The sequence below is a fragment of the Mustela nivalis genome, assembly GCF_964662115.1.
Source record: "Mustela nivalis genome assembly, chromosome: 1".
NCBI lineage: Eukaryota > Metazoa > Chordata > Mammalia > Carnivora > Mustelidae > Mustela > Mustela nivalis.
The window spans coordinates 3495115-3523063 of NC_139020.1; the positions used below are offsets into that span (position 1 = coordinate 3495115).

The following is a 27949-nucleotide window of genomic DNA, read 5'->3' on the forward strand; positions in this document are numbered from 1 at the left end:
AGACACGCGCAGGGGTCAGCAGAAGTGGCCCCTACTGGCTACAGGGTCGTTCCTTCAGGGTGATCCCAGGGGTGCCCGACAGCACTGGCTTACTGGGGCTTTAAAGTCTTGTCCTGGGACCCACACTGCTCAGCAGAGGGAACACACGGATGGAGCGGCATCTGACCATTCGTTCTGTCTGCACGCGGCCCAGGGTTGGGCCGGCGCAGTGACCTCACGGAGATGCCAAGTGTGGCCTCCTCTGTGGGAGCTGCAGGTCCAAGCCCCTTTCCTACACAGGACTGTCTCCCACAGGGCTGCCCCAAGACCTTGGCAATGGGCTAAGCCCTCTGTATGGCGTAAGCGCAACTGTTGGGCCTCGCACCGGGCTCAGGGAGACTGTGCTCAAGGGGAGGTGTGGAGATGTCGGGGTGTCCAACACTTCTGGGGGATGTCCCACAGTGCTTGATAAGACACACGCCCCCTCCCCCACGCAGTCCTCCCAATGCCTGACTTCCTGCTTCTGCTCTGGGTGGCTAGAAGCCTTGGGGACAGGGAGGAGGGGCCTAGAGAACACACGGGGACCAGGTTTCCATCCTAACAAGACAGAAGCCACTGGCGGGGATGCGGCTGTGCCATGCCCCGCTTGGCCCGGCCGTACAGTGAGCCACACCCCTGACTCTTCGCAAAGGTCTTTGACTCAATGATGGAGGAGCCTTTGCCAACTGGAACTCGACAGTTCCCACTGTGTCGGGGCCTCAGGGCCCACGTGCCCCAGGACACGCCACCCGAGGCACTCACCACAGGCCGCAAGCTTCAGAGACTCAGCAGGGCGGGCTGAGAGCAGGTCAGGGGGAACGGAGGGCCCAGGGTCCAAGTCGCGCGGCTCTGTGGGGCCCGGAAGCGCTGGTGTATTCCAAGTGGGGACACTGGCGTGCCACTCCATGTGGTCTGTGGGGCCCTCGCGAGGGGTGAGCCAGAAGGACGTTTCCACGCTGGAGCTTCTCGCTGACCATCCAGAGGTGTCCAGCAAGCCCTTCGTGGTCCTGGGGGGGGAGCTGGGGATTGTCCCGGGAGTCCTACTGGCTGTCCGCTGGCCGGCCACCAGGCCTAGGGCCGCGCTGGACATCTCGTCCATGCCTCGCCCTGTGCCGTTCCTGTCCAGCTTGACCACGCCGCTGCCCCCTCTCCTGGGTGGGGGCCCTGCGGTCTGGGTCTGGCCTGCAGCAGGGGTGCCCCAGGGGTGCCCAGGCCTGGGCCACAAGGCGGGAGTCTCCCAGCCAAGGGCTGTTCCGCCTGTTGCCGGAGGCGGGTCACCTCCCACGGGGCTCATCACGTCACCTGCCGATACACACATCCACTCTCAGAGGGGACGTCTGGTCCAAAACCCCTCCCGATGCCACCCTCAGGCGGAGCTCCCCAGGTGGGCCCCAAGCGGGGACATGGGCTGTCTCGCTGGGGATTATGGGATTATGAACATGTAGCAGGGCCCCCTGTCCGCAGCCCCCCACGTGCGCTCGGAGGGGGAGGTGGGGCCTTTCCATTCGGTAGAGGAGACGGGTCTGATGGGCCAAGAGTGAGCACAGGCCTGGAGGCTGCCGAGCCCCAGATAAACCCCCGGGCCCTTGTGCAAACAGGGCAGTGTCTCCAGATCTGTGTTCAGCGTGGGGCTTGGTACTGGGCCCCGTCCCCAGTCATTACATGACTAAGGAAAGCGTGCAGGACTGCAGCCTGTGGGCGTTAGAAAGGCTATGGGATATCAGGTCCCCGGGCAGGGGCGCACCCTCGCAGGCCCGGCCGGCGCGGGAGGGGTCGGCGTCCCTGGCCGTCGGGCACCGACAGGTGTAGGAGCCCTCCAGGTTGATGCACTGGGCGGCGGGGGAGCAGTCATGTCCCTCTGCACACTCGTCCCAATCTGCTGGGTGGGCGGAAGAGAATCAGGAGCCGGTGAGAAATGGCTGGGGGCTACTCGGAAAACAGAACAGCAACGGGACAGAGTTCTTCCCAAGTGGCAAACAGTCTGAGGGATGAAGACGGGAGTCGGGGCGTGCCCTTGGCATCCGGCGGCCTCGGGAGGCAGGCTCTGGGCAGAGCCGTCCCCAGAAGCCTGTCCCTGACCCAAGACAGCCCACCTGCCTGTGCCAACCCTCACTGCTGGCTGGCTGCTTCACGGGCAACGATTAGGGACTCTTGGTTCCTTTTGGAGCAATTAGCACCCAAAAGTGTGAATATAGTCCTCTCTTGTTTATTCTTTGTCCCCAGGCCCCCAAGGAGGGACACTTGTCCTTCTCCGTGACGCACCAACACCCAACACTTAGCACTTCAGCAAAGAAAAGAGACGGAGCGCGCAGGAGTCTGGTTAAGTGTAAAGTGGACTTTGAACGACACAGATAGGAATGGCCCTCGAACACCTCCTCCCCGGTCTGGGACATTGAGAATCCCAAAGGCCCCATGTCCCTGGGAACCCTTCTGAGCTGAGCAAGGAAGAGGGTTAGGTAAGCATGTCAACGCCTGCCCCCACCCCCCCACCCCCTGCCGCTGACCAGGGCCGCCCATCCCCCTATGCACTTGCTCACGCACCACAGCCCAGGAATTTCCAACCCGCGGCCACCAGGACCAGCATCAGGCAAACCCTGAGACTAGACTCACGGGGCCCCACTCCCTTCCTTCTCCCGCCTTCTCCCGTCCCCTCTTCCGGTCCCCCGGGGGACTGCCACCCCCACTCTCGTAAGGCAACACGAGATGGTCTCCTGCGTTTTGACACTGATTGACGAGGGGCTACGTGGAATATGTGTGATAAACCTTAAGGAATAAGTATCTCCAGCTCAGGGGACGGCGTTCCCACACCCCAGGGTCCATCGTTCAGGTCACTGCCTGTCCCACGTGCCCCAGGGGAGCAGGTGGCGGGGAACAGAGTCACCTCGGCTGGTGGAGCAGGCTGGTCAACCCCCAGGGTGGGCTGGGTGGCCCGTGCACGCACCCTTCTGTACCGGGTCCCCCCAAAGCTGTAGGTGGAAGTGCCCGACCCGTGCTGGGTGAGCCAGAGGAGCCCGGACTTGGCCGGGACTAAAGTCAAGACCCGGCACAAGGTCAGCTTTGCGCAGAGAAAACTGCCTTCACGCGCCATCCACTCTGGTTGTGGTTCTCGGTTTTGCTTCATGCGATCCTCATGGAAGCTCACAGAAACAGCTCCCCGAGACCAGCAGACACCGAAGCTGATGCGACAGCCCCCCCCCCATGCTCCACCCCTGCCCAGGGCTCCTTCACAGACCTGTCTCCCCGGAGCCCTGCCCCCCGCCAGCCTGCAGGCAGCTCCAGCAGGTTCGGGGATGGAGCCCAGGCTGACCGGGCGGCAGGGACCCAAGGAGACCACAGGTCCCACGGCCCAGACCGGAGCTCCCACCGCTGAACACCTGGTGGCTATTTCAGTCGGGGTGATTCACCGAGCCTTGGCTCCCCGGCACGCAGCCAGCGGGCAAGCCCAGGGTCCGGCTGGGACGGCTTTGCTGGGTCCTGCATGAAAGCCCAAGGCCCGGTGGTTCTGGAGCTGAGAGGGAGGAGGCGGGTCTGCAGTGAGAGCTGCCGGCTGGCATCGGCTCCTTCTGGACGTGCCCACCGAGGACTCGGGCAGGGGCCCACGCGTGGGGCCCTGCTCTGCTCCCGCCAGCCCTGCTGCGGGGGAGGGTGGGCGGTCTCCTGGAGGGTGCGGTTCCTAGGAGCGGGTGCGGTTCCTAGGAGTGGGTGCGGCTCAGTGAGAGACAAGCCCTCCTGGAGCAAGACAAAGGACGCGTGGCCGCCCAGTGACTCCGCCCACAACAGATGGGCCTTGGGGAGAAGCTGAGGTCATGACAACGTGACCCCCCACGCTGCTGGGACGTGTTGACTCATGGCAGGCGAGAGCCCCAGTCACCAGGAATTCTCCGCGGCCGCCAACAACAGCATTTCTGTGCAAGCCACAGAGAAGGCGCTTTCTGGCCTGTGGCTCAGCGCTCCCGCCAGCAGCTTTGAGTGCTTCTCTCTAGGCCCCTGCCTGCGGGGCTGGGGCGCTCCTGGGGAGGACCCGGGCCTGGGTTACCGGCCAGAGCAGGGGGCTGTGGCTGCCAGCCCTGGTGACAGCGGCCAGCGGTCACTGGGTCAGAAGACCCTGCCTGGGGTCTGGCATCCCCCCGCCCCTCTCACTGGGCAGAAGAGGGGTCCCGGCTCTCGAGGGCCTCCCACAACGGCTCCTCAGCAAACAGCCCACCATGGGGCAGGGAGCCTGCTGGGTGAGAGCCTGGGGGGGCTCCTAACTGTGGAGAGGCTTCCGGAACCTCACAGGGACACAGAACATGACCTGCTAACAACCCTAGAACATGAGTGACAAAGGTGCCTCCTCTCCCCCTACGTCACTTCTCAGACCCCGCAAGCCTCCAGATGGGCTGGGAACCCCTGATCCGGGACCATCTCAGATCCTTACCTTAATTTTATCTGCAAAGACCCTCTTCCAAACAGTCGGAGGTTTCAGATGGACGTTTCTTTTGGGGGCTACCACTCAACACACTGGCTAAGATCCGGTGTCACCCAGTGCCTGATGCACAGGGACAGGGCGGGGAAACAGCACGTAGGGACTGGCTGGGTCACCCAGAGATGGCTGGAGCCTGGTCTCAGGGGGGTCCTGGGGGTGCCCGCTGAGGACCCACCCACAGAGCGCCCCTATGCCTCCCTGCACACCGTCCCTGAGCCCAGGTAAGCAGGCGTCCCCTGTGCAGGGGACCGCTGGCTTCTCTGTCCCTGAGAGTGAGTGACAGAGCGACCCCCAGGCTAAGCGGGCAGGGGTCTTCCAGGCTGACTTCAGATGTGACCGTCCCACGTCCTTCCTTCCCGGCATCCGGGGTCCGGGGGGAGGTTGGAACAGCAAGCCCGAAGGTGACCACGCTCGAAGGAGAGGGCAGCTCCTTCTCGGACCCCCGGGGCCCAGGCAGGCTGCCGGGGTTCTGGCTGCGCGGAGTTTCATCCCCGGGTTTGAGTGGCAAGAACTTCCTTACATGTCAGCAGGCTCTCTGTGTCTGCGTCTCTCTCTGTCTCTTTCTCACTCTCTGTGTCTCTGTCTCTGTCTCTCTCCATATCTCTGTCACTCGGTCTCTCTGTCTCTGTCTCTTTCCATGCCTCCATCGCTATCTCTCTGACTCTCTGTCTCTGTCTATCTCTATCTCACTATCTCTCTGTCTCTGCCTCTCTCTATGTCTCTGTCTGTCTCTGTCTCTCCTCTGTCTCTCTCCGTATCTCTGTCTCTCCCTGTCTATATCTCTGTTTCTCCCTTGTCTACCTCTATCTCTGACTCTCTCTCCTCCCCGTCTCCGCCCACCCTCCTGTCTCTCCCCTGATCTGTGACTTCCTGCCTCAAGGCAACATCAAGTAAAATTACATAACATTTGGGCCAAGGAACCAGACGCCTGCATGAGCAGGTGGCGTGGTGGTGGTGGGGCTGGGCCCTGACACAGAGTCAGCCCCCGGTGCCCGTCCCCTCCAGGGTCCTCTGGGTCCGTCTCACCTCTCCGTTCCGGGCCATCTGCGGGACCGAGCTCCCCGGGCGCTGGGGTCCCTCCCCCACCCAGAGCAAGGAGGTGTGGGACGTGGGCAGGCTTCCGGATCCCGTGCAGGAACGCGGAATAAGGAGACGAGTTTGTGCACTTGATCAACGTTTTACAATAAACGTGCACCTGAAAGAATGTGGCTGGGCCAGGCCTGGGTGTGGAGGGAACCGACCTTGCACGCGCGTCCCCTGCGGGTCGATCTGGAACACCGCGCTGGCCAGCAGAGGTGGGAGCATGGGGACGAGCGTGGAGACTCCCACGGGGAACTCGGGGTCCTGGACCGTCAGCCTGAGCGTCACCAGCACGCTTCCGGCCCGGAGAGAGACGACCCGCAGCCTCAGCTTCCCTCTCCTGTGCAGGTCGGACAGCGCCGGCGGGAGGGAGTTTTCAACCTGGCCAAGAAGAGACAACAGGTGTCTCCATCAGCGTCCTCCCGTGGGACCGATGGCCAGGTCACAGAATCTGTTCCCTTCGCGACCAACATGAGGTGTCCAGCCACCAGCCTCTTGGGGGCCAACAGAGATGCCCTGGCTCCCCGCATTCCAGTCAGGCCTCCCCCGGGACAGCCGGGCTGGGCCAGGTCAGGCTTTGTGAGAATCCATGGTGGGTTCCCCACCACAGAGCAGGAGATGCACAGTCCCCTCTGTGTGCCCGGAAATGAGTGCGCAGGTAACGTGTGTGAGCCAGACCGACAGTGAGTGGCTTCTTGGAGCTGCCTCCGCTTACTGGCTGGGTCCCCGGGGAGACGTGTGGGCAAGCAGGTGCCCAGTGCGGAAGGCCAGCCTTGCCCTGCCCCCACACCATGCCTGTGCATGAGGTAGGATCACCAGGTGAATGCAGACAGAAACCCGCTTTCCGTCGGCCCCACAGCCCCACAGACGTGTGTCTGGCCAGCAGAGGTGCTAACGTCCAAAGTGTCCTTCCAAGACGCTCATGGGGTTAACGGCCTCCAGAGAGAGACAGAGCAAAGAGCAGATGGCATCACGTCGGCCGCCGCAAAGATAGTGTCTCGTTCTGGGGCAACAGTTAGGCAGATTTTCCTTCAGCCTTTTACGAGATTCAGTTTCCCTGAGCTCGGGGTTCCTCGGCTGTGACGCAGACCCACGCGTGCGCCCCATCCCCACACCCCTCCACGTCAGCCCAGTGGGACTTGCGGGGCAGAGGGAGCTGTCACCAGCATGACAGCTCCCGCTGCCCGCCCTGCTGGGGGGATAAAGTCCTCGGTCTCTGACCCCAGAACCCCGACAGGAGCCGACTAACTTGTCAGTTTGCGGAAGGATAAACTCTCAGACCATTCCTAGAGTTCTCGGCAGCGTAGCAAGTCCCTCTGCTCCCTAATTGGCCTGTCACCCAAGGGTAGACAGCGTTGGCCACTGGCCTGGTGCTCCCGGCCTGCGTGCCGCTGTCCCCGGGGAGGCACAGGGAGGGACGGAGGCCGCGGTTCCTGGTGAATGCCTCCAGCACCGGGAGACAGATCGACACCCAGGGCCCCCGGAGGGAAGGCACACAGCAGCAAGGGCCCATGTGAACCAAAGCATGGTTCCAACGGCGGCTGCCCCAAACCCAGATCCAGTGCCCGTGGCAGGGAGCGCCCCAGGAATTAGTGCGGGGTCAGGACTGCAGCGGCGCAGGCACAGAGAAGGGGCCCCGGAGCTGGAGCGGGCGGGCGTCTCGCTCGGACGCCCCCACGGGGCCCCGCGTCTGCGTTCCGGCTTTACCTCGCTGAGCAGCTGTCGAGAGAAGTCCCGGTACTCGGGGCCGCTACGGCTGCGCAGCTCGTCCGTCGCGGTGCGGTTTAGGACCCTGATGGTGACCCGGAAGATGCGGGCGTCTGCAACAGCAGGAGCACACACGAGCCGGTGATGCGCCGTCCCACGCTGGGCGGTCCCTGTCCCCCAGAAAGGCTCTTCTTCCGCGGGGGCATTGGTTATGTCCTCCATGACAGACGGAGGCAGGAGTCCTACACGGGGAGCCGTGGTGGGGGACACGGAAGGACGGAGCCGCCCGACATGCACCACTTCTCAGTCAGAGCAGGCACGGGCGGAACAGGAGCCGCTGTCCTCTGCCGGTGGGAGCGGCACTCAGCCACCATGGGGGGGCTCTGAAGGCCCCCCCGCCTGCCGTCACCCCACCTTCCCGCCCCGTTCACACGCACGGCCAGCCAGGCCCTCACGCCGGACCCCACCTAGGCCCTGGCCCTCGGTGACCAATGCACCCCATTCACCTAGAACTTTCCAGGGGTGTGCACCGGAAGTCCCACCTGGGGAACCTACTCTGTCCCCACAAACCCTGCAAGGGAGCCTCCCTTCGCTTGGACATAAGCAAAGCTGGAAACTACGGCGGGACGGGGGACACGTGTCTCTTTCATCACCAGAGTGAGACCCACATCCACGGCAGGTCCTGCCGCGTCTCTGCTTCTCCAACAACCAAATAGCCGCCCCCCCAGACGAGCAAGCCCGGGCCGGAGGCGCAGTTTATCCCCACGGTGTCACACGCCTCGACCGGTCACGGAAATGTCACCAGCTTGTGTACCGTGTGTTTCTAGCTCAGGTCAGCCGGAGTCCCTGTGATGTCAGCCTCGACCCTGCCCACAACACGCAGCACCCGGAAGGGCATGTCCACCTGTGCCCGGGAGACCTGGGTTCTCTGCGAAGCTCTGTGCGCACTGCGGCCATCATGCCCATCGTCTCCCAAGCCGGCCGGCTCCTAGCCTGGCCGAATTAATGCGCTAGAGAGAGCCTTGAGAGTGAACCAAGCTCCTTAGAAGGGCTGTGTGCCCACCACCAGAGAAGGAGAAGAAAACCAAGGCTGGGAGAGAAGGGGCTGGCATCTCGGAGTCTTCTGGAACTTTCCTGACGGCACGGGTGGGTCAGTTCCCAGGGCACGTCCTGCTGGACATGAAGTCCCTCCGTACGTTGTCCTGAGAGGAGCTGGGGAGGGAGCAGGGGACAAGGGACAGTGGCGCGCCAGGGACGGGGAGCCCTGGGGTGCGCCCTCATTCCTGGGATGACCTAGGGAGCAGAGTACTCCCTCCGCGTACTCCCCGCAGCATGTGGAGGAGGGAATGAGCAGATGGGGTGCTCCCTGCCCCGAAATCAGAAACCTCAAATACCACGGTTTGCGTGTTCCCTGCCTGGGGCTGGTGGGGCGTCCTCTGGGTGCCCATGCTATGGGCTGTGACAATTTAGCAAGAGTCAGCCCCCAGACCAGCTCACAAAGGATACAAGGTCATGTCCTTCAAGCCCTGCTAGTTCCATCCCTCTCTTATTCACTGCTACGGGCATTGGCACTCGTCTCTACGAGAGCCACACCCACAGGGTCTCCCACGCGGTGCTTTCTGCGCACTGTCCCCGGACCAGCATGTCTGGGAGCCCCACCATTCCCAGCCAGCGGCCAGCCTAGGACAGCCCCCCCAGTGCTGGACCTGACCCAGACGCAGAGCCCCCTCGGCCACACCAGCCGCCCTCTGCGGAACGGAATCCCCAGTTCCCACCTTAACGTGTTCGTTTGGGTGAAAGCAGGCTGCCCTGCGGACCCTCTAGTGGGGACAGCGTTAGCTTGTCGGGTGCGTCACGTGGGAGAGGAAACAGGTCCGAGAGGATTTCGCGTGACACTCGCTCTGGTTTGGGGACTCAGTCCCGGGAACTCGGTGTCACGAAAGCTCTTTCAGACCATGAAGATCGCTGCCACTTTTGCTTTATTACACTTTTTCCTCTGTGCTCTCTGATTGCTTTCTACGTCCTTCTAACCAGAAGGTGGGCTCCCCACGGTCCCGCGTCTGCTCAGGTGTGAGAGTGAGACCCCGGGGACAGGACGAGATGTAGGGACACAAGGGGAGCCGCGGGGAGCACAGACAGCCGCCACGGCCCCGCCCCAAGGACGTGGAGCCGCCACAGCCCCACCAGGAAGGCGACGCCAGGCCGGCCCCTGTCCTGCCCTGGGAACCGGGTGAAGGAGGTGTGAGTCTCGCGGCCAACAGGACGAAGGCGGGACCAAGACGCACAGGTACCGAGTTGAGCGCGTGCGACGGCGCTTACCTGTTCTGACGGCCAGCGTGGCGGTGACATTGGCCCCGCACGCCTGGTAGCCGGTCTTCACCGTGTACAGCTCTCCGGCCTCCAGCCCGGCCACCTGCAGGGTCCTCCCGGCGGTCCTGGCGCTCCAGACAAGCTCCTCCCCCTTGAAAACCCGCACGTGGAAACGGCGGCGCCGGGTAGAATTGAAACTCCAAGACACCCGAAAGCTGCTGCTGGTGACATTGAGGATGGCGTAGTCCCGGATGGGAGGGCAGCCTGTGAAACACGGAGCAAGCGAGATCAGCGAGCCAACCCAAAATTCACAAGGGAAAAGGGAAAGTACGACCAAACACTTCGGCACAGCAGGGGAGACCGTCCACAAGGTGAGGCTCCAGTGCCGATCACACATCTGAGAAGGGCCAATATCCAAGACGCAGGAAGAACTCCTACAATCCAATAGCAAGAAAACAAAAAACCCTACACAATCCAATTAAAATACGGGCCGAGGATCCGAACAGATCTTTCTCCAAAGAAGACATCCGGATGGCTGACAGACACACAAAAAGGTGCTCACCGTCCCTGGTCTTCAGGGAAATGCAGATCAAAACCACAGTGAGAACCCGCCTCGCATCCATCCGCACAGCTAAAATCAAAGCCACCAGCATTAAGACACTGGCCAGACGTGGACAGAGGGGAACCTCCCGCGCCGTTGGTGGGAAGGCAGCACGGAGACCCTGGAAACGGTGAGAAGGGTCCTCAGAACTTTAAAAATCGAATGGCTGTAGGGTCCTGCAGTCCTTCTGCCCGGTGTAGCCGCAGGGCCGGAGAGCCCTCTCTCGAGCATACACCTGCACGGCGTGGATTCTCCCAGCCTTCAGAGGGACACCTGCCGCCGCCCGCCTCTGGGCCCTGGGGACACCGGCTCTGGACTTCTGTCCCCAGAGCTGGGACAGGGCCGGGTGCTGTGGTGTCCAGCACCCGGCCTGTGCTGCTCTGTCACCGCCTTCTAGGAACTGAGCTCTTCCTCCGAGAGCCGTCAAGGTCTCCACTGGCAGGACCGTGCCACATGCCGGGAGATTTGATGGCGCTGCCCGCCGGCCGCCTTTCAGCACTGGCAGGCCGGTCCCACGTCTGTGACCCGGAGGAACCGTCCTCCGTCTCCTTCCCTCTGATGTGGATTTTCGTCCTTCGGGGTCGCAGGACACCTTCCCATGGCCCGCTCGTTTTCTGACTTCCTCTTAAAATGTGGCCCCAGAAAATAATGCTCCATTCTCGGCCCTGCGTGATCCGAGAGAACCTGAGGCCTCCCCCGTCTGGTGGCCATCAGACCCAGGACCTGATGTTTGCCGCGGTGTGTCCACGGGTCTGGGTCCTTGTTTCTTCCGGGCAACCTTGACGCATCTCTGGAGCCCGTGGGGATCCTGCCTTTCCCGTGATCTCCCAGGGCAGCCTCTTCTCCTCTCTTCCCTCAGGCCCATCAGCTGGACACCTGAAGCTTGTAAAGGTAGAAATGCTGAGGATTTGAGTCAAGATTCTGAGCATCCCACGGTCAGAGCCCTGACGGCCTGTGAGGAGCACTGGCACGGGAGAACCGCTGCTCCTCTCCGGCCCTGGCTGCCTCTCCCCGCCGGCAGCCCTGCCCTCGCCAAGCCCCAGCTTCAGGAGACATTTCTGCATGGAGCCGAGTAGCTATGAGGCTCCCGCTGGGAAGGAGACCGTGTGGGAGGGAGTGCGGGTGACCTTGAACGCAGTTCCACCTGATCCTGAAAACAGACCATGTTCCCGGAATGGCAGGCGGGAGCCGTGAAGGATTTCTGACGGGTTTTTCTTTGTGCAAGGATCCAGCTGCCCTGCGTGTCGCCAAGTGGATGACTAATTTCCCAAGAAAAGCAGCTGAAACTTGTGCCGCGTTTTCCACGGGTCCGTACCTCCAGCTCCTGCCGGCGCACTGCTCAGTCACACTGGCCTCTAAATGGAAACCGTACGCTGCCGCCCGTCGCTGCTGGGATTCACTGACACTCGGAGCTGGAGACTGCGTTCGTCTTTTCTGCCTGTTAGAGGAGACGTCGGGGGGTGCGGCTTCTCCCCATGATGTTTTGCTCCCGAGCGTCCTTCATCTCGAAGGAAACTTGCGACGCAGGACGTCGAGTGACTCGACACAGTGTGGCTGGCAACGCTCCTAACGGTAATCGGAGTCTGATGTTATCTCGGATCGCGAGCCAGAGCGCTGTCGGTTACTGTCCTCCCCCTTCTCGGCTCGCTGACTGCTCAGCTCGCTCGCCCGAGGCCGCGGTGCGGGAGAGGAAGGACGGCCTGCGGGGTTCCGTGGAAAGCTTGTGGGCACGCTTGCGCAGAGAGGGTAGTGCTAATGCCGAAGAGGGCTGTGTTGCCAGGAGTGGGGCAGGTGCTGCTCTTTAACACCCAAGAACCCTTGGAACAGCCGCCATCCCTCCTGCCTTTCCGTTCATTGACAACAAATGTTGGTTGAGCGCCTGCTGTTTACTAAGTACAGAGACTCACTGGCCGTGACCAGGAGACAAGCCTCCTCCCTCCGTGAAGCTTCATCTGCTGTGAGATGGAACATTCCAGGAGGAGAAGGACTGACCCTGGGCACCCCCACTCCTCACGTGGTGCTGGGGACCAGCCCGCCTCCCCGCATCAGCTCGTGGCCTCTGCCCCTTCCCCCAGCAGAGCAGGAGGAGTCAGTGACAGGAACCTTAAATCATCACGCCAGTCAGGCTCTGCAACAGCGAAGACAAAACCCCATCACCCTAGAGAGCTGGTCAGATCCTGGTCCTACACACGGGCAGGGGAGGAACGGGCATGGCCACTGGCCACATGTACCCTGTCACAGCTGTCCCCGCAAGAAGCACCATCGTGGCCCACAGACAACCCAGGATCACAGCAGGGCCCTCCCGCCAGAGCGCGCTAGGAAAGGCGGCCTGGGGACCCCGTCGTCTGTTAGAGCCGGCTCAGAGACCTCATACCAACAATTACCTTCTCTCAGCTGGCCTTTCTCCTCTGAAGATGAGCGCGGCACCGGCAGGTGCCTCCGGGGGCGTTCTACAGGCTAAATGAGGTGAGACCGTAAATCACTTATTAAAAAGCCGGGGGAGAGTTAAGTGCTAAGTAGCTCTCCTCTGTTATGAACAAAGGGAGGGTCCTCACTGTTCTGTCCCTTTAAAAAGGGTTGTGAATTAAGTGACTCATTCAGACTCCACGATTATAATGTGCTCCGGAACAACGTTAATGAAAGTTGCAGTTCTTGCGGCAGAATGTTGGAAGCAGGCTAAACGCACCCCCTGAAGGGAAACAGCAAAAGGCCTCATATCACGGCTGTAGAAGCCGTGGTCCCCCTCATCCACGGGGGAGGCATCTCAAGGCGGCGGGTGCCTGAGCCGGGGATAGAAACGCACCGTCTTCTAGACCACGTGCTGGCCTATCTACATTCCTATGATGGGATTCAACTTACGAACCAGGCCCGGGAAGAGAATAGCATGAGTGGCGCGACATGAAAGCGGGATTCTAGCCGCAGGCTGCCAGGAAGGCTGCCTGGATGGATGCGCTCGCTCTTGCTCTCAAGCGGTCTCACCGCCCTGCGTGCGCCCTTCTTGGGATGACAGGACACGACAAAATGCCCGTGGGAACGAGGTGAACGGGGGTGAGACACACAGATGTTGTGACCTGGGGTCAGGCTGCCGTTGACCTTCAGACCATACTGTTGACCTTTGGACCATACTGTTGACCTTCAGACCATACTGTTGACCTTCGGATCATACTGTTGACCTTCGGACCATACTGTTGAACTTCGGACCATACTGTTCACCTTCAGACCATACTGTTCACCTTCGGACCATACTGTTGACCTTTGGACCATACTGTTGACCTTCGGACTATACTGTTGACCTTCGGACCATACTGTTCACCTTCGGACCATAGGGCCACAGAGGACCACGGGCAAATGACCGTGGAAAGCAAAACTGCATATAAGGGGACCGCTCTGTTGCTCAACCACCAAAAATCCTAAGGACGACGACGAGGTGGCTTCCCGGAAAATGTTATATGACATGATGGGGAGCGAAGAAAGCGGGATACAAGACTGTGTCGACGGCAGGATTTCAAGAGCGTAAAAAACTGGGCAGGGAGCAAGGGAAATAAACCCGGGCTGCTGGGCCACCAGGACGGGCCCCGACCTTCCACTGTTGGTGTCGGTTGTTAAAGTAGTAAACCAGGTTCCAGAACGACCGAGTTCCCACAGCCGCGCTGAGGGGGCTGCCTCGGCCCCTAGTCCGTGTCATCGGAGAGAAGGTCCCGGCCATCACAAGGGGCAGCCCTGACCTGCAGCCTTCTCTCCTGCAAGCCCGGCCTGTAGTTCGTGCCCCGTTGTCCTGGGGAGGCCCGTCCGCACCACACCCGCTGTCCCACGGCCAGCCGCTGCTCCCAGGTCCTCCCCCTGCAGGCCCCCTGCCTCGGGTCCTGCCCCAGCCTCATTAGAGCGGGGTCCGCTGCCGCACATGAAAGCAGAGCCCACAGGACGGGGCTCCAAGCCCCAGCTGTACCCTCACGGGGAGAACATCCGTGGCCGCTCAGGCCGGGCTCCTTCTCCATCTTTGCTCCTCCACCACTAGGGTCTAACCTCGAGGTCACCATGTGGCTCGGATGGCGAACAGGGCCTTGGCCGTCATGGGGCCATGACCACCCTGGTCTCCGCGGAGCCAGCGCCTTGCAGAGCCTTCCCGGCTCCTGGGGGGACTTCTGCTCTCTCTCCTCGGCTACGGTGAGTCACTAAGGAGGTAGAGAGACGTCGTCTTTGCTGCGGGGCACATCGCCGTGTAAAACTCCCAGATTCGTCACTGAGGAAAGAGAGAAGGATCCGGGATCTGCCATGAGCCCCCTGGTCCGTTCTCCGCCCAGCACCCGAACACAGGGGCGTCAGGTCATCTAGTCCGCTGCGGGGCGCCCTCCACGGTCCTGCCTTCCTCAGAGGACAGCCCTCGAAAGTCCCGCTTGCTGCGCTCCGCCACGAAGCCCGCAGAATTCTACAGGAAGAGCAGGACGGCACCTACGGCGTGCGACCAGTCCTGCCAAGCTCAGGTCCAGTCTGAGTCCGAATCGGATGGTACTCCTGCATTAGGGGTTCTTGGTTTTTCTTTTTTTTTTTTTTTTTAGTTTATTTAAATCCAATTAGCCAACATGTAGGGCATCGGTAGTTTCAGAGGCAGAAGTCAGCGACTCATCTGCTGCACGCAACACCCCGTGTCCATCACATCATGGGCCCTCCTTAATGCCCATCGCTGAGTTAGGGGTTCTTAACCCGGATGAGGATCATAAGCAGACGTCGGGGGTCCAACGTAGAGGAGAGAAAGAATCTTAATTCTCGTTTGCCTCTACCTAGAACGTAGCCTTTCCCTCGATCGCGAGCTTGGTGCCCGCAGGAACCCCAGAGTCTCGTACCACGGGACAGTGTGGTCTCCCTGAGCATCCCCTGTGCTCCTCGCTCCCACGGCTGAACCCCATGATTCAATCAACGTGCGAAGACACGCCTAGCCTACAAGTCCGTTTGGGCTCCCCCTGAGTCAAGGACTCTCAAGCAGGTGCTTCGGGAAACCTGGGCATTGAAGAGGGGACACGGGGAAAGGAATGTGGCCAGGAAGGGTCTTCCATGACGTCGGGGCCGAGCAGGCGAGTGCACCTGGTTCCCTCAGGAATCTCTGGGACCTGAGGGCGCACGCCTGCCGCCTTCCCCGAAGGCTTCTGCTGGGGAGACAGAGCAGCCGAGTCCAGCAACGGATGGTTGACTGAATGGATGGGGGGAACAGCATGCTTTGAGACTGCTGAGTCACCATCTGGGGGTTTGAGATCTCCACAGCCTGTCTCGGTGCTGTCAGTCTGCTCTGGTGTCCCGTGAATTTGATGCACTTGGGAACATTTTAGGAAGGAGTCCACTGGCTTCATCGACGCACAGGGATCCGGGTGCCACCAAAGGAAGAGCCAACTGTGGCTTAGAAAATCCATAGGAGGATGCCTGGGTGGCTCAGTGGGTTGAGCCTCTGCCTTCGGCTCAGGTCATGATCTCAGGGTCCTGGGATTGAGCCCCACATCCGGCTCTCTGCTCAGCACGGAGCCTGCTTCCTTCTGTCTCTCTCTCTCTCTCTCTCTCTGCCTCTCTGCCTACTTGTGATCTCTCTCTGTTGAATAAATAAATAAAATCTTTAAAAAAAAAAATCCAGAGGATGGGGTCCTGGAGGCCAGTCAGCAGATCCCAGCTCATGGGAAACTCAGCCGAGGGAGGGGTGCCGCGTCCTCCAGCCATTACGAGGAGAAACGAGAGGTGGAGGGAAACCCCCACGTTGCGATTGGAACAAACCATCCGAGAGTCCTGATGGTGACGGGGCAGGGAGAGAGTTCCACAGACTAGATGTTTGATGAGATTAAGGAGCTGTGGTGTGGGGTTAAGGGTGTGGGGTTAAGGGTGTGGGGTTAAGGGAAGATCTGATCTGGTATTGGGGTTGTTTTGTTTTGTTTTGTTTTTAATCTCTCTCTCTCATCTCCTAGAGATACACCGTGGAGGACGACCGACGGAGTGATACGTTGAAGGAGGTTCGGAATCATGAGGCTGGGGGCAGGCAGCGGACAGGGACAGAGCGGGAGGAGGGTCTCGAGGGTCAGCGGACGCTCGTGATGCTCCTCTCTGGGCTTCTCTTTGTCCACAAGTTTCCAGAATAAAGACATGAATCTCCATGGCCTTATCACTCTGGGCAGGGTGGGTCCTGCCTGGCCCTGGCCCTGTCCCCGTCCCCTCCACCTGCTGGTTCCTGGACTCCATCAGGCACGCGCCCCTGCTGGGGCCTGACCTCGCTCTGTGCCCGCGTTTCCCGAAGCTGCCGTAACAAATGAGCACACACGTGCTGCTTAAAACAGGAGAGATTCACTCTTACTGCTCTGGAGCTCGGAAGTCGAAGAGGCAGGCGTGGGCCGTGCTGGGCTCCTGCTGGAGACTCCGGGGGAGAAGCCAGACCTGCCCTTCACCGTCCCCGCGGCCAGCGGTCCCTTCACCTTCAAAGCCGCGTGCAGCCCCTGTGCCCCTTCCACTTCCCTTGACCGCCCCCTCTCCCTGCTTCTGAGCCTCCGGCCCCCGTCTTACAAGGACCTTGCAGTGCCACGGCCCCCCCCACATAATCCACCACCGACCCCCAGCCTGAGACCCTCAGTGCCTTCTGCGGTGAGAGGGGCAACCACAGGCCCTGGGTCCGCGCGCCGGCGGCTTTGGAGCGTGTTAGCACAATCCTGCCCCCCACACTCAGGCCCGACTTCAGTCTGGTCTCTGCCCAAAGGTCGCCCTGTCCAGGGGCCTGCCCTGGCCACCACACCTGAGACCACAGCCCCGGGCCCCACCTCTCCCGTCACTCTCCATTGCCGTGAAAGCCGACCACGGCCTCACAGTTGGTATTTGTCCACATCTGTGCCGTCTGCCTCACTGAAATGGGAGCCAAGGGAGCCAGGGCTCTTGGACACTGAAGAAACCATCAGGACAGCACCTGGCGCAGTGCAGACACTCACTGAGTGTGTTGTATACGCAGTGGACGGTTGGGTGGATGGGAGGGAGGAAGGATCTAGAACGGACGGATGAACGAATGAGTAGATGCATGCATGAGTGGATGAATAACCAGCCGAGGAGGAACACGACCGTCACCACTCCCTCCCCGCGCACTGGCGGTGCCGTGGCTGGTCTCCCCCTCACCGTCCCACAGACAGCCCTGCAGCCCACGGGCACCGGCCTGCCCGGAGCCGCACACCAGAGCAGCCGCGGGTGACCGTCATCCCCGCTGGGGACGGCCTGCAGGGAGGGGAGAAGACACTCCAAGGGCAGCCTCCTGCAGGACGGAAGGCCGGACCGGGTCCCGCAGCTGCCCAAATTAGCCAGGGTCTCTCCTCCCCAGCACACACACGTGCTTGGACATCTCCGGCCTTTTCCAAGGCCCTCCTGAGAGCCACGCCTCCTCCACGTCTGCTCGTTTCTCTGAGCCTCTCTGGGCACCCGTCCGTGAGGGATGGTTCCCTCTGGACTGTTGGAGGCTCTTTCCTGCCGTGCCTCCTGCCTCGCCCTGGCCGTGGGTCAGCGCCTCATCCCGCACAGACTCCGGGCCAAGGCCCCCTTCCCCCTCGGAGCGCCAGCCCCAGGCGTGGACCCTGGCTTCGCTGCCGTCTCCTCCAATGACTATCATCAAGGACAACGCTAGTCACCCGAGCCATGCCCGGTCCCCCCAGAAATCACCACGTATTCGCGGCTCAACCAGAATGCGGGCCAAGCCGCCCTATCCCCCTCCCTCTCCTGCTTCCAGCTAATCAGGCAGTCCCGAGGGCTCCTCACCCACCGATGCCTCGATTCACCCCTCCACACCGCCTTCCGCCCCCCAGACGCCAGGGCTGACCGACGCCACGGCACCTTCCACACGCAGCCGCGTCTCACTACAAGCCCGGTGATGGCAGAAGCCAATCACACGCACCCAGCACGTATACGCCCGTCACGTCCCCTGACCCGCCTGGGCCAGAGCTAGACCCGTGCTTGTCAGGGTCGTCTAGGTTGACCCTGCGGTCACAGGACAGTCAAGGTCACACCTGTGGTCTCTGTGCAAGTATCAGTCATGTCCCCTTCACTCTCGGAAGGGCCCCAATGTAAGCAGCAAGCAAGAGAGGAATCTTCCTGGCCTGCCACGCCTGCCAAGTGTCTGGTGTGTTCTCTTCTGAGTTTCCTGGAGCAAAGGTTGTGACCTACTTGCATGTGTTTCTTTCTTTCTTTCTTTTTTAAGATTTTATGTATTTATTTGAGAGAGAGAGAGAGAGAGAGAGCACAAGCAGGATGAGAGACAGGCAGAAGGAGAGGGAGAAGCAGGCTTCCCGCTGAGCAGACAGCAGACATGGGGCTCGATCCCAGGACCCTGAGATCATGACCTGAGCTGGAGGCAGAGGCTTAACCGACTGAGCCACCCAGGTGCCCCTTTGCACGTGTTTCTATCACCAGCATCCAGCGTGGTGGCCGGCACATAAGCAAATATCACCAGCTCTGAGGAACGCAGGACGAGCCCACTACGGGATCCAGTATGCTGGAAAGAACTAAGTGACTCTCCTTGGAATACAAGCCGGTCATTCCCTCTCTGCAAGACGGGAGGGTGTCTGTGGGCTGTGACCCAGTTAGCCTGAGCAGATTCCCTCGGCCATGCCTCCCCGAGCCGGGAGGGCCCGGTCGCTCACCTCTGCACATGCGGTCCAGCTTCTGGGGACCCGAGGCCTGTGGCTCAGGGTGACAGGTGCATGGGGACGAGCCCTCCGCGCCCAAACAGTGGTCCTTCCTGGAGCAGGCGCTGAGGTCATCGATGAAGCATTCGTCGACATCTGTTGACAAGAGGAGTAGGTGAGACACTTGTCACAGCCCTTGTCACACCACGTGTCACAGCCCAAACCACCTCGTCATTCGCCTTAACCTCCAGATGGGCATCACACGGGCTGAAGAAGTGGCGTGGGCAGCGGTCTCAGAGTAACTGCCGGAGCCCTGTCTTAAAGAGCCCTGGGGCCCGCCAGGCGCCTTCATCCACGCGGGTGGCCCACGTCTCAGGCCACAGGCAGCCCCGGGGGCTGGGGTCAGGTGGAGCTGCCGCCACCAGCGAGTCTGGAGGGTCCTGAAGTGATGGGGTCTGAAACTCCCGCCCAGGAGTAAACCTCGTGGCCAGGTAGTTCTCCAGACCCGAAGGAGAACAGAGCCGCCCCTGCGGACCGGAAGAGGCCCGTCCCCCTCCCCGACAGCTGGACGCTCCAGCAGAGCACGGGCCGGGTCAAGGCTGCTCCACGACCCGGATAAAGCGGACAGAGCGAGGCCACGTCCCAGTTCTATCCCAGCCAGACGGGACCCACAGACGCCGACACCCGCCAACCACCCCCCACTGGCTTTCCGCTTTACCGCTCGTGGCTTTTCTTTGAGCTGCCGGTCCCCTCCTTCTCGACAAGACGTGCTGAGACACCCAGTCTCGTCTCTGTGCCCGCTCTCTGAGAGGCTCCAACCTAGAGCCAAGCCCCACTCCCTCGGACCTCCCCAGCTGTCCCCTAGTAGACTCCCAGTCTCTGCAGGTGCCTTCCCTTATGGGCACAGCTCAGTCGGGTCTCGAAGAACATTTTGGCGTAAAATGCAATCGCTGGAGTTTTCCCTGGGCTCCAGACCCCGCACCCCCCTTACATGTGACCTTCATGTCACAGAAGCCCCACCAGCAAGAGAAGCCGTCCCCCCTCGGCCCCGGGAGCGGCAGGGGCATCTGGCTCCCGCCGTGGGCAAGAATGCTCCACGGGCCCAGCCCTCCGCTCACACGCTGTCCACGGCCGCTCAGCGCAAGGGCAGCGCCGAGCCGTGGAGACCGAGGCCATGGGGCCCGCAGCCAAAACCCCGTCCTGTGTGGCCCTTTCCAGAAAAAGTTTGCTGACCCCTGACAAAGAGGAGGGCTACATAACTCCTTCCAGAAAGGAGAGCAGCTCTGGGGCTTTACCACGCTCTGTGTTGTGCGGTTCTGCTGAACGGGCCTCCCAGGACCAAGGGTGTCCTTGGTGAAGCTGGGGGACGGCAAGAGGGCAGGCGAGCGCCCCAAGAGCAGAAGCGATAGCCGTGACCTAGTTGTTCAGGGACCTGCTTGCTGGCGCTGCAGAGGAAGGGGAAACCCGGGGCGGGGCGGCGTGGAGGGGACCCGGAGGTGGGAGCCAAGGGAAGCCCAGTGTGGGTCCCTTCTCGGGGCGCCTGGGTGGCTCCGTCGGGGAAGCGTCTGACTCTTGGTTTGGGCTCAGGTCATGATCTCAGGGTTGTGGGACTGAGCCCCTTGTCGGGCTCCCTGCGCAGAGGAGAGTCGGCTTAAAGACCCCCCTCTCCCTCTGCGCCCAACCCCGCTGGTGCTCACTCTCTCTCTAATAAATAAATAAATCTTTAAAAAAGAAAAAAAAAAAAAACCTCTCAAATCTTCACCTTGGAGCTCAGAGTTTCGGTTTGGTTTGGGCCCGAATGAGCTGCGTACAGGTCAGACCCTGCTCGTCCTGCAGGGCCCACCCCCCCCCGCCCCCACTCCCCCGCGCCCACTCCCCCGCCCCCCCCACCGCGGAGAGGACGGAGGGGAAGCGGCACCTTGCGCCTGGATGTCAATCACTTCATAGACGCGCTTCACGACCTCGTCCAGCATCTCGGAGACCCGGGCCGCAGGCACCGGCCGCGGCAGGCCCAGGAGCAGCTGTGACACCGTGAGGGAGGTGTCCCCGCGGGCCGACTGCAGGTGGTGGACAGCGGGACGCAGCGGCTGCAAGGCACTGGTGACCTGGGAGGCCAGAGCCAGAGCATCACTCGAGGCACCCATCCGACAGACAGGGAGACTGAGGCCCGGAGAAGCACGCACAGGTGCGCACACACGCACGCACACACACGCGCACACGCACACACGAGCGCACGCCATTCTGCTCCTCGGGAAAGACCCTCTGCCTTGTGCCTCTGTTGGTCATCATCCCAGTAAAAGTCCTACGACCCGGACCATGAACACTTCTGCAAACACAGTCATGGGTTGAATTCCGGTCCCTTCAAAAAATCCGGTGTTGAAGTCCCAACCCCCAGAACCTCAGGACGGGACCTTGTTTGGAAATAGAGTCATTGCAGGTGTCGTCAGTTATCGGGCGGTCGTTGGGGTGGGCCTCTGTCCAGGACGACTCGTGTCCTGCCACAAAGAAGAACCCCAGCCACAGACAGAGACCCCACATGCCCAGGAACGGGGCTCAGGACAGACCTTCCCTCGCAGCCCTCGGCGGGAGGCCACCCTGGCCACTCCGCGCTTCTAGATGGTCTCCACAACGTTTGGGAGGAAGGTGGGCGGTGTGAGCCCCCCGCCAGCAGCACTCTGTACGGCCGCCCCTGGAAAACCCCCAGCTCCCCTCCCCGGGACCCCAGCCCACCCTCACCCCGAGGGAGATGTGGAATCAGAACCAGGTTGGGGGGGGCACTAGAACCCGTCTCCCCCAGGGAGACCCGACACCCCCTTCTCCTGGTGGGGGGGACGCGGAGACAGCTGCTCCTGCCGGAGGCAGAACAGCGCACCCCTGGCTCCAGCTTCGTGGGAATCCCGGAGTCGGGGCACCCAGCGCCAGCCAAGGCGGGAGCCCATGGGAGGCAGGACCCCTGCGGGAGCAACACCCACGCTCAGGAAGGGGATGGGGGGAGCCCAGACGATACAATTTAAAATATCAACAACCACAACTCAGAGCCTACATTGTGGGCACGGCTGTCAGCTCCTTACGTGTACGCTGTGAGCCCCAGAGCCCCTGTCGCAGGCAGGAGGACGATTACTCTGATGTCGCGGAGGTGTCTGAGGCCCAGGGAGGTGAAGCGACTTGCCCCTGGCGGCACAGCCAAGGCGCCGTGGTGGGATTTGGCAGGCAGTCTCAGAACCATGTTCTCACTGGCCAGCCGGGCAGCCCCAGCCCCTCAACAAGCCAAAAAAGACAAACCCCTCCCTGTTGGGACAGTTAAGGAGGCCGCCAGGGCAAGGTGATGTGGAGGAACCCCAGTCTAGCTGCTGTCCCCGACAGCCCAGACACGGGGAGCGTGAGTGCCGTCTGTGCTGGGGCTGCGCCCGCCCGTGGGCCACACGGCCAGCTGAGGCTGAGGCCTGTCTATTCGCCGGGTGACTGCACGGGTCACGCACCCACGAAGCGGGCCCTGAGGCCAGACCGTCCCCGGGAAAGCTGCCCAGTGGTGAAGAGGAGCCAGGCCCCGCCCGCCATGGGGGTCTCAGCCCAGCGGGGGGGCTCTGGGCAGCGTGGGGAGATTCCCATGGAAGGTCCTGCAGGGCCGTGCCCACCGTGGGGGCGCTCCCCCAGGCCTGGTGTGGCTCCTCTGGGGACATGCGGCCACATCTAGAGACAGTTCTGGTTGTCACAGTGGCCGTGTTTCTGGCTTCCTGCGCATGGAAACCCTGTGATGGCAGGTAGCCCCCACAGGGACGAGCTCCCAACCCCAAATGCAGCTCGTGCCGAAGCGTAGAGACCCCGGCAGCAAGAGGCCCCCACCTGGCACGGTCCCTGAGGCCCGCCAACCTCTATGCGGTGTGGGCTCGAGGGGGGTTAGCAAGGGCGCGGCGCTGGGGCCTGGGCCATCTGCGCTGCGGCGTCCTTCTATGGAAGCAGAGAGATGACGCGTTCCGCACTCCAAGGCGATGGGCTAGCTCAGGACACCACCGCCTCGGAACACGGCGAGCTGCTTGCGGCAGTCCGTCCGTTGTACTGCACATAAACCCTGCCTCTCTCAGGCTGGTTTTTATAGATTCAGAATTCACGTCTGGTTCAGAGTCAGCCGTGTTGGGGTCACTTGTAGAACCCCCATCCTGACCCTCGGTTCCCGCCCAGTGCCTGTCCTCCCCACCTACCATGGAGTGCAGAAGCCGCACGTGGTCCAGGAACCTGGGGTCCACCTCCTCCAGCTCCCTGAAGTCCATTTTCACCAGGACAGTGACCTGGTACCAGAAGGTCACCGGGCTGTCCGGATCTGCACGAGGATACGCTCTGGTGAGCTACAGAGCTGGGGCAGGCAGGGGCCAACTGAGGCTCCCCCAAAGGAATCTGCCACCGGGGACAGCGTGGGTCACTTCCCCACCTGCCACCTCTCCCTTCTCTGATAATATATGTAACCCTACATACGCCATATGATACATTACTGTGTGTCATGCACATCAGATACTACTGTGTATATATATATAACATATATATATAACATATATATATATATATATATAACATATATTACGTATATAGCATATAATATAGTATGTTACTATTATCCATAACATATTATACATTTATATTATACACATACATAATATGTACTATATTGTATGTAAGTATCTTCCATAATATAATTATACATTATGTATTATGCATAGTGTAATATTTTGTATTGTGTATCCTGTACCTTCATACTATACTAATATACGCTACGCTGATACCATAGCCTTATAACATATGTCACATATACTATATTTGCAATATTTATATCTATTTCCCTCGTTCTGAACCTGGACCAACCCATTCTCCTGGGAGCAGCTCAGGGTCAGGAGCAGAGCTTTCCAGACCAGACGGGTGCTTAGCGAGGGCCAGGCTGCCAACGGGCCAAACCGGGGCTCTGCCGAAGCCCCAGCCACCAGCTTTACATCTCCCTCTCTGACGCAGCTCAGGTTCCGACGGGCGCCAGCCCGACCCCTGGGCTTCTCTGGTGCCCTGGGGAGATCAGAGTCACAGCTCTTCCAAGAATATCCTCCTTCTCTGGAGCCCCCGTGAGCAGTTGTCACCCCAGGGTGTCAGTTGGACAAAGACATCGCCCGGGAGCGAGAGGCGCCCATGGACATGGCCGCAGACTCTCTGTAAGATGGAGCTGCTGCTTCTGGAAACCCCCCGCCCCGCCCTTCCCCCACACCAGGGCTTCAACCCTACCTCGGGGGGCGGGAGCCACACAGTGGTGGCCCCGGGATGAAGGGCAGCACTTTCGAAGTCCCGGGCAGTCCGTGTCCAGCACGCATGGTGAGGCGGGGGCTTCCGGCCCCACCACCGGGCAGACCCCAGGTCTCGAGGCAAACTCTCTGGACCGATTCAGGGCTGGAGGGGGGAGTGATTAGCAATCAGTGATGCTGGGCACAAGCCTTGGTTTTCCCGACCCTGGGTTCCAGCTGCTTTTCCTGGAGACACGCGACACGACCTGGTCACGGGCCGCGTCCTGGGCTGGGCATCGTCTTGGCATGTCCTGCATAGCAACCATCCAGGGCCGCGTGCTCTGACTTTCATGTAGTCTAACCGTCTTGCCCGGATGGAGGACTGTATGAGCTGGGGTGCTAGGTATCCCCTTCTCTAGGCCGGGTGCGGGGGCTCCCCTCTTAGAGACCACTTTGTGGCCCCGTATTCCAATAGCTAGCTCATTTATTGAGCACCTACTATGTTCCGGTACGCACCAGGTGCCCAGCACCCAGCAGTGGTCCCGAGGCAAAGTCCCTGCCTCCAGGACAGTTAGATTCCAGTGGACAAGGCCAGTACTCACATAGACCTATAGAAACAAGGCCTGGGGGTGGTGGAGACATGATGGGCTTTTGAAGAAAAGGGCTTTCGGGGACGGAGATGCAGGGAAAATACCAGGGAATCTATGGGCTGAAGGAGACTGGCTGGGAGGCACGGGGCTGGCGCTCAGGTTGGTGGAAAGTTCAAGATCAAGGAGAAGAAACTGACCCTAGGGAGGCTGGGGTGCCACCCTCCAGGGGGTGCGATGCTCTGCTGGGACATCCTGTTGCAGGACCCATGGCGGTCTGCAGGGCTGCACACCCAGAGGGGCAGCTGGGCTCAGGGCAGCAGGGGCAAAAGGAGCCCGGCAGCCGAGAGCTGGAGGAGGCCGGAGGCCGCAGAGAGGGGCACAGGCCTCCCAGGAAGGGCCTGTGTGGTCCGCAGCCTTCCCGTCACCCACCCAGAGGATGAGGGCTCCCGCTACCCTCGGTGTCAGGTAAGTGCACACGGCTCTGCCTAGACTCCTCTAAAGCCCCACACCCTGCCCGACCTTCGGAAGAGCCGTTCCAAGTCCTCCAGATTCCAGGGAAAGCAGAAGAGGCTGGCAGGGGACCACGCTCTGCAAACATCCCGCAGGGGTGGGGAAGGTTAGCCCCGGGGGGGTGTGTGGGGTCCCACGTGGAAGGGAAGCCTCAGGGGCTGCGGTCCCAGAGACCGCCCTCTGGGTCCCCCAAGGTCTCCGCAGACCGAGAGAAGGTAGGACCCCTGCTAGTGTGGGCGCACGCGGCCTGGGGCAGGTGACTTCACTGCCTTCCAGCAGAGGAAGGGAGAAGAAAGCCAAAACCGGCCAGAGGCGGACACTCTGCCCTCACTCTTCTCACGGGGCCAGGCCAGCTCCTGCCGCGTGGCCCACCCTGCTGAGGGACGGCTTGACCTTCAGCCTCAACGCCTTCTCCTCTCCATGCCGTCCGTGGCCCCCTCGCCGCTTCCCAGTCAGCCAGGTGCCTAGTCTGGCGTCTGAAGTCCTGGAGACGTTGCCACGAGGGGGCTGGCTCTGGGGCACAGAGCATGGGTGTGGGGGTCAGCCCGTGGCGGGGAAACACCAGCTTCCCTGGAGGGCCACCGCTCAAGGACCTCAAGGTCATGGCCTTCCCTTCCACCGTAAAAACCAACAGGCTAAGGAGACGTGAGATGAGACGTAAGGTCGGCTCCCGGGACAGAAAAATGACACTCCGGGGAGAAAAGTGAAGTCCAGGGGCACCGGGGTGGCTCAGTTGTTAAGTGTCTGCCTTTGGCTCGGGTCATGATCCTGGAGTCCTGGATGGAGCCTCGCATCGGGCTCCCTGCTCGGCTTCCCTCTCTCCCTGCTTGTGTTCTGTCTTTCGCTGTCTCTCCCTGTCAAATAAATGAATAATATTTTTTTTTTAAAGTAAAATCTAAATAAAGTGTGAGGTTGAGTTAACGGTGATGTGCGGCGTTGGTTCCATCGTTGGGGCAAAATGCGTCACGGTAACGAAAGGCGCCGCCAGCTGTGGCGGTGGGGGAGGGCGTTAGGGACCGTCTGCCCTCTCTGGACCTCTCTGTAAATCTGCAACGGCTCTAAACTCAGAGGTTTACTTCAATGCAACGAAAATACGGGCCACGGGAGAAAAACTGGCTTCCAAAAACGGTCACCCGATCACAACAGCAGTGGTTTCCAGTTCAGTTCATCCTCACGCGGAGGCTGCTGGCGCGCCCCTGCGTGCTTGGAGCCCGACGGCTTACTGAGAGCCCAAGAGAACCGACAGTTCCAACTTGGTGGAAAGTCAAATATCTGCTTCTCCTTCCACGAGCTCAGCACAAACAATGAAGCAGCCTGGCAACCCAAGGTCAGTTCCAGGTCCATGCGACGGCCCGGAGGTTTCTGTCGGGATGGCGGGAGCTGACGGCTGTCCCCGGGGCTGGGAATCCCACCGGCTCTGGAATCATTGTTCCCGCCCAGAGGGGTCCTGGTCACCGGCTTGGGGAGCTTCCCGGCCCCATGGGGTCCTGGGCTCCCCCAGCTGAGGAGCCCGTGGAAACCAGGGCTGTCACCCCCGTGGGTGAGTGTCGGCTGAGACGCTCCTAGGAATTGATCGCGAGTGACTCATCCCGGCGTGCCCCCCAGTGTGTGTCCCACACGGTCCTCATCACGGCGGTACTTATTCTAATGGAAAGTTGGAAGCGGCTAGACATCCAGTGGGAGCGGCTCGTCTCATCCACACTTCCGTATCCGCGCCGATGACGTGGTGCCATGTGGCCGCTAAATCACGCGGCACACAGCATCTGGCAGGAACCATGTTCCAGATGAGTGTGGTGCCGGGAATCCCGGTCCGGGCGAGCAGGCGTTTCTAGAAACGCTGCCTCTGCCTGGAGCTCAGGAGAGTGTCAACGGGTTGTGCGTGGGCCGCTGCTCTTCGTTCTTTTCTGTTTCCAGATTTCCTGCGGGGCTCATGTACTCACTCTTGTAACCGTACGGATGAGACATTGAAATAAAGTAAACGTATGACTTGTCACTGTTTCCCCAGTGTGGACTTAAAAAAAAAAAAATGGAAAAAGCCGTCTCTCTAGACTGCAGACACAGCACGCGGGTGCTCTAACTACCTTCCGCTTTTAGAAGGTCGGTGGCTGAGTGGGAGGGGACAGAAGCCAGCCGGGCTGTGGGTCTGCGCTGCCTGGGGACCAGAAAACCGTTGCCGGGATGCCGCTCACCACCCCCTCACTGGGAGGGAAGAATGCCCTGTGCCCTCCGGTCCTCCCCAGACTCCAAGGCTGTGGCCCGTGGCTACCACAGGGGCTGGCCCCTGTCTCATTCTGCAGCGGGTGGTGGGGGCCCTTAAAGACACTTGTCACTTCTCACTTCCCCTGCAAGGCACCAGCAAACGGGCTTTGATGTAAGGAGCACGGGCGTGAAGAGGGGGGTGCTGCCCCGTGTGAGGGCCTGTGGCCGCTGCGGTGTCACACAGGCCCTGGGACCAAGCAGAGGCCTTCCTGGAGGAAGAGGCTGGAGCTCCGCGCCCCGCCCCTCCCACCTCGGCCCCTCCTCCACCCCCACCACGGCCGCCCCCCTCGAATGCCACAAACTGAATCTGACAGGGGGCTGGGGAGACCCAGCCCGAGTCTGTGTCACCTTGTCAAGGTCCTTGCCCACTGCCCCCTGATCTGTGGCCCCGTCTCCACGGCGTGGTGGTGGATGACTCCCGGCCATCAGGGACCAGGAACCCACCTGGCTGGCCTGTCGTCAATAAAGATCCCCTGTGCCTTCCCTCCAGGCCCCTGGCTGCCTCCTCTCCACACAGCTGGCTACTAGAA

At 61.0% G+C, this 27949-nt stretch overlaps 1 protein-coding gene across 1 annotated transcript in view; it reads right to left on the reverse strand.

Annotated features, from left to right (window-relative positions):
• UMODL1 (uromodulin like 1) overlaps window positions 1-27949 on the reverse strand; it is a gene marked incomplete at its 5' end in the record, with an annotated part of 57717 nt that overhangs the window by 23966 nt on the left and 5802 nt on the right. The window contains 7 exons of the mRNA XM_082695179.1: window positions 5725-5944; window positions 7271-7383; window positions 9590-9844; window positions 18821-18961; window positions 20724-20910; window positions 23005-23123; window positions 24065-24226. Coding sequence (XP_082551305.1) covers window positions 5725-5944; window positions 7271-7383; window positions 9590-9844; window positions 18821-18961; window positions 20724-20910; window positions 23005-23123; window positions 24065-24226 — 1197 coding nt within the window. The remainder of the gene's footprint in view (window positions 1-5724; window positions 5945-7270; window positions 7384-9589; window positions 9845-18820; window positions 18962-20723; window positions 20911-23004; window positions 23124-24064; window positions 24227-27949) is intronic.